Source organism: Myxocyprinus asiaticus, chromosome 49 (genome assembly GCF_019703515.2).
Source record: "Myxocyprinus asiaticus isolate MX2 ecotype Aquarium Trade chromosome 49, UBuf_Myxa_2, whole genome shotgun sequence".
Lineage (NCBI taxonomy): Eukaryota > Metazoa > Chordata > Actinopteri > Cypriniformes > Catostomidae > Myxocyprinus > Myxocyprinus asiaticus.
In genome coordinates, this window is record NC_059392.1 from 22,581,825 (window position 1) to 22,593,885 (window position 12,061).

Consider the following 12,061-nt stretch of genomic DNA (forward strand, 5'->3'; position numbering starts at 1 on the left):
GGCTTCATCCAAAGAATTTCTTTCTGTAATAGAATGTAAAATCATGTAGTGAACATCTTCAGCATCTTAATGTTAAACGCTGTTGAACGAGGGTTTGGAAACTTGAGAGACCACCATTTCAATTTCCTTTCCTTTTTTTCCCCCTAAAGACCAATCGTTAACTTTAATGACTATATCTTTTTTTGTAATTCGCGTCAAATACAGGAGCGCATATTCTTTGAGGGCTGACCGGGATGAGTAACAGCACATCGATCGTGCGTTGAGTCATTTGACAAATCCAGAGTTGATTCTGGGAGGAGAGAGAGGAGGAGACACTCACGGCTTGTCTTTTCGCGTCTCTTGCGGTTTTTCCTTAGGGTTTTTGCAAGACCAAAAGACACACTATTGCTGAACCTTTCATTCTGTCTCTGAAATGTAAAATGCAGCACCTGCTCCAACCTGCAAAACGCCTCAGCGAAGTCCGCGACGGGAGGATGTTACGGATTTCTCACCTGAAATCGGTTTTCTGGAACATTTTTGTCTGACCGCTAATCACGACACGTCGTTCTGAATGAAAACTTTTTTATTTATTTATTTATCCATTTAATCGGATTAACTGCGAAACTCCTTTGCGATGTCTTTTACAACATCAGCGTGGATCGGCGCGGAATTACGCATTTTAGTGGAATATCGCTGCACTTTATCGTCGCGCCTTGCCAAATAATTGTGTCTGATTTAAAGACAAATCATTCTAGAAAGTACTGTATTTGTTTTCCCCTTTTATTTCTGTAAAACAACTCAAATAATGCGGATTATCTGAGCAACAAGCGTCGCTGTACGATGCGCACATTCCCAAGGAAAAACGCATCATTCAATTGCGCGGTCTTTTTTTGGAGAAAACCCCAACATATTCTTACATCATCCCTACTTTGATTGGGTCTATGGCCATTGTTGAGATCATATCTGTCTTTGTTTACCTATAAATACTCTGAAAAGTGCCTTCCCCCCCCCCCGTTTCCTAAACCGAAAAGGAGACCATGGCTTGCTTTCCATGGCGAGTATTTTGGATAATTCAAGCGCTTGTGGATGTGACACTTTCGCAGGAAATTTACGCACCTCATTCCATCAGAATCGAGGGGGACCTGACCCTGGGTGGCCTTTTCCCAGTCCATGCCCGTGGGGTCTCCGGGGAACCGTGTGGAGATATCAAGAGGGAGAACGGGATTCACAGGTTGGAGGCGATGCTGTACGCCTTGGACCAAATCAACAGTGACGACGAGCTTTTGCCCAACATCACTTTAGGCGCTCGGGTTCTCGATACATGTTCCCGAGATACGTATGCTTTGGAACAGTCGCTTACTTTTGTGCAAGCTCTCATACAGAAAGACACATCGGATGTAAGGTGTACAAACGGGGAGCCCCCGGTGTTTGTCAAACCCGAGAAGGTGGTCGGAGTCATAGGGGCTTCGGCGAGTTCAGTGTCTATTATGGTTGCAAATATTCTGCGACTGTTTCAGGTAAGTCTGAGCTGGTGGACAGACCCCTATAAGTGCCATTGTACTTAAGCATAATGAATTCTGCACGCTATTTCACCACATACTACATCTGATTGAGAAGAACATGATGCTTTGAACACCGCACGCATAGTGTGCTTTATAAAACAGCAGGAAAAATGATGAACTAATGGCAGGTATTTGTATGTAAAAGCAGATTACCGTTTGTAGCTAATCGGTTATATAACAAGGGGAGGCTGTTAGGCATAATCGATTCATTGATCAGGCATCGACTCTTCCCACCTGCAGAATGGATTTTCAATAGGAAAAGGAAGCTCCCTCTCTCTCTGTCTGTCTTCTATATCTCTCTTGCCTCCTCTCATTTCAATTTCAAAGTACTGTATTGGCATGACAACACATCAATAATAATAATAATAATAATAATAATAATAATAAATAACAAATAGATTATTACATATTATTTGTATTTTGGTAACACTTTACATTTATGTTCCCTTTGTTAAGGGTTTATAATCGTGTTATTAATGACTAATAAGTCATTTACAAATGCATTATACATCACTGATATGCAGTTATGACAACCAGTTCCATGCAATACTTGCCAAACGGTGAGACAATTTACCTTACATGTTATAAATGTTAAATAACACTTATTGGACATTTGTTACCAATGAAAATGTACCTTAATGTAGAGTGGACATATACTAAGCATTTATTAAGGAGTTGCCTACATTAGAAACATGTTGAAATAAAGGGTAACACTTTACATTAATGTTATTTTGTTGTTGTTGTTGTTGTTAATGGTTTATAAAGAGGTTTATTAATGACTAATAAGTAATTTAAAAATGCATTATAAATCACCAATATGTGGTTATAACAATACATTTAATGCAGTATTGCCAATTGGTCAGCCATTGGATTTTCAATAGGAGAAGGAAGCTCTCTCTCTCTGTCTGTCTTCTCTATCTCTCTTGCCTCCTCTCATTTCAATTTCAAAGTACTGTATTGGCATGACAACACATCAATAATAATAATAATAATAATAATAATAAATAACAAATAGATTATTACGTATTATTTGTAATTTGGTAACACTTTACATTTATGTTCCCTTTGTTAAGGGTTTATAATGGTGTTATTAGTGACTAATAAGTCATATACAAATGCATTATAAATCACTGATATGCAGTTATGACAACCAATTCCATGCAATACTTGCCAAACGGTGAGCCAATTTACCTTACATGTTATAAATGTTTAATAACACTTATTCGACATTTGTTACCAATGAAAATGTACCTTAATGTAGAGTGGACATATACTAAGCATTTATTAAGGAGTTGCCTACATTAGAAACATGTTGACATAAAGGGTAACACTTTACATTAATGTTATTTTGTTGTTGTTGTTGTTGTTAATGGTTTATAAAGAGGTTTATTAATGACTAATAAGTAATTTACAAATGCATTATAAATCACCAATATTTGGTTATAACAATACATTTAATGCAGTATTGCCAATTGCTCAGCCATTTTACCTCACATGTTATGCATGTTTAATGACTCATATTCAACATGAATAATCTTTTGAAAACTCAACGTTACCCAACATTAGAAAAATGTTCCGTAAAAGTTCAGTATGGTTTAATTGTAATCCGGCTTTATTATATCATTTATGCTGCGAATGAGCATGAAGACCTGAAAAGTGTTTTTGCAGAGGACTTTAGGTGGCTAGGACTAGATAAGTTGGGACAGCACTTGGAGTAGCACAATTCATTCGACCTCATCATTACGATGCAAGTGAGTCAAGCCATGGCAGTAATTTATAAACACAAAGCAGACTGTACTGAAATGACAAAATCTGTCATTTTAATTTCACTTTAATAGTCTATTTTTGCTGCATTGTGAAATAAATATTGAATTAGGGCATTTTATGTTTTTGATTAATAATAAGCATGAATAAGTGTATTTATTAAACATTTATAACATGCAATTTAAACTGCCTACTATTTGGCAAGTATTGCATGAAAGTCGTCCTTTTTATTCATGTTGTTATAACCACATATCAGTGATTTATAATTCATTTGTAAATGACTTAATAGTCATTAATGAACCCTTTTATAAACCCTTAACAAAGGAAACATTCATGTAAAGTGTTCCCATTATTATTATTATTATTATTATTATTATTATTATTATTATTATTATTCAACCTATGTATACTATGTTAATATGAATTAAATAAAGACAAATAGGTTCCAGTAATACAAATAATAACAGTAGAATAGCATAAATTAGAATACATATTGTGAATCAAAGTGAATAGGCTTGCTCATGCAAATGGATTTGTGAATGTAAATGTAGCTTTTTAGTGGCAAATACAGTGCAGCCTGTAGTTTCCATAGATACAAGTTACTAAGATGAATGGTAGCTTACAGTACCATTCTAGCAAGCTCATGCATGCATTGCAAGAATTTTTCTATATTGCTCTCTTTGTTTCTTAAACATTGGGAAATTACAAAAAAAGTTATGTTATGTATCAGGTGTGTATCAGGCATTTTGGTTGATAAAGTAACTTGGACTATGATGAAAACATGTAAAAGATCAGAAAACCAATGATTAGGAAAGTGTAATAAACCACAGCTGAGAATAAAACACCAGCCTTATTACAAATCAGTCCTTGTGGGGCCGGACCTGGTTGCAGATGTCTGAAACGTATCCAGATATGCATATGCAGTGATAATTGGGTCCCACCCCTTGGATCTGAAGTCTGCGATTACTGATACAGCAATTAAAACAGTAACGGACTATATACAGTTGCCTGTAATGAGGGGAATGGATTATTCAGACTTATCTATGCTCTGCATCAGAGATAAACATGCCTAATGACATCCCACTTGTCTACTAGAATAATGCAAGTTCATTCTATTTTGCCAAAGGTTCTCTCTCTTTTTCTTACACATATGTGTACAGGCAAACCTGAAAAGATGGCAGTAATTTCTTCAATACAAATGAAGGCTTATCGACAGCATTTGTGGCATAATGTTGATTACTGCTGAAAACAATATTGACTCGTCCCTCAGTTTATAAAAGCCAGCAAATACTATGGTAACAGTAAAGCACTTGCAATGGAAGTAAATGTGACACATCTTAAAATACACACTGTTTAGTTTTCTTTCTTTTTTTTTTTTTTTTTTTAAGTATAGACACATGATTAAATATTATTCATATTAACATGAGACTATAGTGTCACAAAATTGCTATACTTACCTGTTTACTAACTTATTAACTGTCATTATGGCCATGTATTTATTTATTTTTTTCATCATACGTGCAAGGATATAAGTAAAGGATTTTTTAAGCTGTACAAAAGGAAGTCATTACTTTATTGATGAATAGAAGTTCATCTGCCCAGGACAGTAGTTCCACCATAAAAATGATGATTAGACAACTTTACAGCTCATAACACACATTTTGTAATGGACGACTTAATGTAAGTGCTTTAACAAAATTATACGTTTCACATATTTGCTTTTAAACCCTTCACTTTCAGAAATAAATGGTACTGTTTAGGGTACAAGGTTGTACCCTTGTTTTGCGCTACATATTTGTACCCTTAAGGAGACAGAAAGGTAAATATTTTGCGTCCCCCACGGGAACACAATGTAAATGTAACTTTAATAGTACACAAAAGGTCCTTAGGGTACAATTATGTACTGAAAACAAGTTAACTAGGGGTACAGAAAAGGTCCCCTTAAGCGTACCATCCCAGTGACAGCACTTGAACCTTTAAAAATACTTTTTTTTTTCAGAGAGTTTTGAAGTTCCTTGCCCCATATCGACGTGCTATACTAAGATTAACATTTTTGCTTTGAAGAGAAAAATAAATAAATAAATAATAATAATAATTTTGTGGTGATTGACATTAGCCCCTTGAGCAAGGCCCTTGATCCTATCTGCTCCAGGGGTGCCGTATCATGGCTGACCCTGCACTCTGACCCCAGCTTAGCTGGGATATGTGAAAAAAAAAAAAAAGAATTTCACTGTATATGTGCAAATGTATAATGTGTGATAAATAAATAAAAATTATTAAAAAAAAATAAAAAAATTATAGAGCTTAATTTGTGTTGAACCAGAGAAAATCAGAGGAACACCAGATTTCTCCAAGAACAAAGCATTTTCTCAGGCAATTCCTGTTTACATAGTTTTTAGCCACTAGTTGCTCTTTTAATGTATTGAAATTAAGATGTTTACCGCTGAAATCGCCTTTGCCACCCAGTCCATTTGCATAATGCTAACAGTATTTAAAGGCCTAAAACAGTTTAACTGAGTGTTGTGAAGCATTGTTCTTTAAATAAAGTGTTTACCTGCGTATCTGTGGGGCACAATGAATCGCAAGCATGTAGTTACTTCGAATTTACATGAAATATTCACAATCCTATTAGCTTTTTAACAAATACTAAAAATGGACAGATGTGTTGTATGCACTATCCCAAAGATCAGTCACTCATGAGCATTTGCATTAATAATTTTACAGTAACATCAATGAGCTGTATACACTCTGACATGAAACTGCAATATTTATGTCACTTTGCTGCAGCTCGGTTTCAGGCAGTACCACACAGCTAATGGCCTCACAGATTTGTTCTAAGAGCTTTACTTTTTGTCCTAGATTGACTATTTAGAAGGTATTTACAAAAATACACATGGGATTTTAACGCCAGCCTGTGTCACAGACCCTCAGTTGAGAGCAATAAGAAAAAATGTAAAGCCATGTTGTGCCCCGCTAGCCACCTGCATCCTTTCAGAAAAGCGGTTGCTTATTTCCCTATGGCCTTACACTTGCTCCGAGTCTCAGACAGTTTATTTACTGTATGCTGCAGGGCTGGGATTTCATAGAGCATCCCTTTTGGCCGGAAGCATTTTTCGAATTGTGATAAGCATGGCAGTGATGAGAGTTGAAGTGAGGAGGGCAATGTACTCTGACAGTTTTCAAACAATGCCAACTGGGGATCGAGGCAGGGTCAATGTCAAAGGCGGAGTTTCGGTGAGTCAGGTCAGAGATTTCAACACCAAGATCACAGAACTTGCAGGTTGTGTATCCAGCGCACAATGGTACAGGATCGGGAAAAAGAAAAAAAAATTGCGGACACAGTACAAATCCGTTAAAATGTACAATTGAAAAAATGGTGCCCAAAGATCATGGTTCAAGACCTTGGACGGTATGCTGGGACATTGTCCCGCTGTTAATGGTGAGACCACTCGGGACACCATGGCAGTTAAAGTCGGTGAGTTGTCAACGTGAACTTTTCTAGCTAGCTAGCTAATGTTTACAAACAATATTAACTTGATGTTCTAGATAAAATTATACTTCCGCTTGAACTTTCCTCTTGCTTGTGAAATGGGCGGGGTGTGTGATGTTGGCACCATGGTGGCGTGTTAAAGGCGGGTTTTAGGGCAACGCTGTGGGGCTATTGGCCCAGTGGTGGGAATGCAGATCAATTTTGGTCTCGCGGCTCAAGATCCGAGGCTATTGGCCCTGGCTGGCCAGTTGATAGCCCTGGGTAGCACTGTCCCGACAGTGGAAAAGCGGCTATTGTGAACTTTCATCAAAATGTAATAACTTGCTCCGCTTCTAAAACGACTTTCCATTTCGGTTGACTAGGCTGTGCAGACTAGTTCATTTTGACAATCAGCCAAATAAGGCATTGCTTTAGGCTACAGCCTTTGTAAAATCTTGCCAATAGTTCATGCAATAATGTTATGCTGGTTAATGTCATGTTAGTTACAGCAATAACAGCAAATAACGACTGATTTGAGAAAGTGTTACTATCACAATATTTTGAGATGCTCTTGAGGGTGAACTTAACCTTCAAGCTCCACATCCCAGTCCAAACACTTTCTCAAAATTGGTTGATTGTTGTGTTTAAGGAGGGGAGTAGTCCTCCACAATCCACTGCAAACTCACATTCAGGTCTATTCTGGGATGGACTGCCCACTTTTCCCAAACCAATCAATTTCCGATGGATAAAGTGAAGTCCTGCCCCACATCTTTTGTCATTCAATCCAGTTTCGTTTGGAAATTCTTCGCATTAATGAAACACACGTTTCATGTTTACTTTAAAATTAAAGGCCGTTGATTTATGTTAGTAATGGGAAATAGAAGCAGTTTTCATTTTATCGATTGAATACAGAAACATCAATGTTTTTCCATTTGAACGATGAATAAAATGACTCCTATTAAACAGGATGCTTCTTGTCATCATGATTCTCCATAGTCTGTAAGAGACTATTGATTTCTTTGACATCTCGCAGGTTTGCTTGCCCAGCAGCCTTACTGCCTTGAGCTCTAGTAAATATGGTACATGTTTGCTATCACTCAATCTTGGGCAAGCAACATGAAAATGACAACAGGCACAGTGACAGAAGTCTAAAAATATCAGTGCTGTGGGACTAATTTCTCACAGAACCCGTAACCTACAAACCCAGGAATTCTTCAGCACAGATTTTTTTAGTGAGAAGTAGGCTTGGAAAGGAACATTTTATATTTGCATTATTCTATTTATTATTAATGGTGCTAAGGCAAGCATCACTATTAATATTGCTCATACTTGCGTTAATGGCTTTGTTCTAAACCCCATAGCGTAATTATTCAACTTAAGTGTGTAGTTCATTTAGCATGTTTGTAGACATGAAAGATACCTTAAATCATGTGATTTGTTGAGGAAAGGTGTGCTGCGAGTTTTCTGAGTGATCAGATTTATGATTTGAATGGACAATTGGAGTACCATGTAAATACCTTGGCACATGACTATATCATTAAATTACATGGCAAATAGCAAAGTACCACAATATTAAGATGTTTTTTTTTTTTTTTTTTTGTACATGTATCATGGTTGTACCATAATACTGTTTATAGTACCTTGGAGTTCCATGTAAACATCAATATCATGGTACATGAATATAGTAATTATTCAATGCCACGGTAAACACCAAGGTACCATGGTGTAAACATGTTTTTGGACATACCATGGTTTTGGACATGTACCATGCCAGTACCATGGTATAGTTTAATGTACCTTGGAATACTATGTAAATAAAATGGTACATGATTATAGCAATCATTCAATACCACGGTATATACCAAAGTGCCATGGTGTTAACAAGTTTTGTGGACATACCATGTTTTTTGGACATGTATCATGGTAGTACCATAGTATTGTTTGAAGAACCTTGGGAGTACCACGCAAACACCATGGTACATGAATATGCTAATCATTCAGTACAATGGAATATGTCAAAGAACCATGGTTTTATCAACTATTACCATCAATACACCAAGGTACCACCACAGAATTTTTTAAACCACTACACAGCAAGCTCCATTTATATTTATTTATCCAAAAAATGAGCTTTTCTTAGATGATCAACAGATCAACACAATGAAATGAGTCATTTTGAGTTTGGGCCACCCACCATTCTCTCCTCATGAGAGACGTGCCAGGGGAAGCAGGACCTGGCATGGCAGTATGCGTGATGGAAGACCAAGTCCACCTGGAGGTCATTCCGCTCTGATAACCTCTCCGCTCTCCTCTTTTTATCAGTCCTCTCCATCCTTTAACTTGCAATTGGCTACTCCTCCCCTCGGGGTTGGTATCTTTTCAGCGTGAGAAATCCCAGCCTATTTATCAATATTTGCCATTTGTGTAAGCATGAGCCTGCCAGAAACCTCATCACAGCTTTGCCAAATTGGAACTTTTTGTTACATAACGTTAAACTCATCTATTGAAGTTCTACCACACTGGCGATTGTTGACGGGCAATTATGTGTAGCTTTTGAAGCTGAACTGGTACACAGTAAACTTGTTTTTCTTCTTACTCTTACAAGTCTTGAAACATCATGACATCCTTCGTTTCCATATCGTATACTACTGTGCAGATAACAGGTATTTTTAAATCTCAACAGCTATTCTGCTAATCTTAATTCCAAACTTCATAATCATATTAGTTTGCTATACAGCCAGTTGAAGATGAGCTCTAAGTTTCTCCCAGTGCTCTCTCTTATCTCCTGTTCAATGCCTGCCTGTGAAGTTGCGCAGCATGAAGTCTGGAAAAATCCGCCGTTGATGTCATAAAGCACGACTGCCATTGGCTCATCTCAGGCTCGTTAAATGAGAGGGTCCCACTGGGTGAGCTGCCATAAATCATAATGAGCGCTTTTTTTTTCTTATTTAGGAAGCGTCAATGGTATACATATGAGTAATTAATTAAATAACTTCTCTCCAATCAATAGCTCCCCCGGCTCCCCGCAGACTTTGCTGACATTTATCATTTTGAGTGCTACTGATTAATTTGTATTGCCATTACCTCAACATGAGAAGGAATAATTTGTTTGAATGATATATTGCTCTCAAATCAGAAAACTAAAGCATACTAAACCAAATGTACTTGAGTGCTGGTTGTTATGTAGTTGAGACCACTTCAGATGGTTGCAGCTGAATTTATCAGGCAGATTAGTTGTTGTTCGTGAAATTCAAATTGAGCTTCGGAGTGAGGTTGCTGTCAATTGTCAAATGTGCAACATGTCAGCTATCAAGTGTAGGTGTTTTGATTTAGAGTGAACTGAGTGTGACATAGCTGCACAATGGAACATTTAAACGATCTCTTAATAGTATGTGTGAACTGAGTATTGAGCTCTTGGTTTTAAACAGTTATGTTAAAGCTGAAACATTTCAAGGTGTGTATGATATGAAGGGGTGCAATGTTTAGTCATATGAAGCCTAAAGCTACATAGTTTACAGCTCTTTTTAAAAAATTTTGACAGGATGCTGGTTCATTTGTCTTCAGTTCAAAATACGTTTTAACTGTTTACCAACATAGTCTCAGGACAACTCGTAATAGAGATGGCGAAACTGTAAGATGTCTTTTGACTTGACTTAGGTTGAGGTCAGGGGGAAACATAGGAAAAATCAGTGTTGGTTGTTTTTTTTAGAAAAAATGTTTTTATATAGGAGTAAAAGTTGTATACATCTGTATGAGCCAACTAATAAAATTTCTTACAATTTCACCATCTCGTACTATTGTTATGACTTATCATGACATTGGGTTGGTTCAACCGTCAGTCAGTCACTGTAATATCCTACAGAAGGATCGTTCTTAAATATACAGATGCTGCCTTGAGAATGCGCATCAAAGGGAAACAGATCCTGCAATTTCACGCGGTGTGACGCAACATTAGGTGGTACAAGAGAGATATGGGCCTGGTTTCCCAATAATGATCGATCTTAGCAGTTAAGAGCATTTTCTACGAGCGATTCTACGAACGTTCGTTATTTTTTATGTGCGTTTCCCAAAACTGCTCAGAACATGAATGAGCAAGGACGCAGTTTAAGTGCTACTTAAGTGCTACAGTGGACAGCAGCAGCGATTTCTCCCGGATAGTGTACCCTTCCTCCTTTCCCGGGTTTCGGCACCAGTGTAACAGGCTCTTACCCTTATCTCCATCCCGCTGATTAGGCAACTCGGCACCGGGCATATATCCTCACGGCCCAGCCACACCCTTCTCCCCTACTCTGTTTTTAATTTATTCTGTTGTCTGCATCAATCATGTCACCACTTTGCTGTTACCATCTAGTCCAACTAGTCCACACAAATAACTTTATTTACTTACTAATTAATCTATTTATCCATTTATGTACACTATTTTATGCATTTCATTATTATTATTATTAAATAATTCCACGTTTGTCCTGCTGGTGTCTGCATAAGTCAATGTGCTTACGATGGTCTTAGTGCTGTACGATTACTCCAGAGCATTTTCAAGTAGTACTTAAGTTAAAATTTTTTGGGAAATGGGCCACAACACTAAGATGAATCGTAAGATGGATTCTATGATCTACTTAGGCTTACAATGCTTTTGGGAAACGAGGCCATGATCAGTAGAGGGCAGTGGTGTTTCATTCTTTGAACAAGCACCAATCGTTAATGGTTTAGTCAGTTAGTTAATTTCTCAAACGGGACCATCTATAGTAGTAGCCAGTCTTACCGAAAGCCACAGCAAGCGATTTTGATCAGCAATGGCAATAATCTATAGTATTGTTGACTTTATATCATTGACTAGGAGTATAAATGTATGAAAGTGTTGCAGGTTTCGCTCGGGCATATACTCCTTTTAGGCTACATACTAATTTTCCAGTGAAACAGTACTGTTCTCATGTGAAAGCCGATGCTCGGGTTGTGCCTGGCTAGGGATCTGTGAACCTCTCTCGGACCTGTAATGCAGTGGAAAAGTCATATAAATTTTTATTGTATGCATATACTGCACACATGCAGATAAAACACTAATGATTCAGTTACTAATAGTGTTTGTATACTGTATGCTTGGCATGCACATTCTAATTTTATTGATGCATGAATACGCGCATTTCATAGCGTTTGATTAATATGCTCCAGTTTATGAAGTGCAAAGGACATTCTAAAATGCTTAAAGTGGCTTAATACTACTAAAAACAATGACCACGTAGAAAAAAGTTACATTTTTTTTTTAAGCCACGTTAAGCGTTTTCCTTGT

General features: G+C 37.3%; 1 protein-coding gene across 2 annotated transcripts in view; it reads left to right on the forward strand.

Annotated features, from left to right (window-relative positions):
• The first annotated feature begins 243 nt into the window (after positions 1-243).
• LOC127438444 (metabotropic glutamate receptor 7-like) overlaps positions 244-12,061 on the forward strand; it is a 647,223-nt gene continuing 635,405 nt past the window's right edge. For both annotated transcript variants that reach the window (XR_007896742.1, XM_051694042.1), the window contains exon 1: positions 244-1,496. Coding sequence is in view for 1 of the 2 variants with exons in the window: in XM_051694042.1 (XP_051550002.1) it covers positions 1,017-1,496 (480 nt within the window). In the remaining variant the exon portion in view is untranslated. The remainder of the gene's footprint in view (positions 1,497-12,061) is intronic.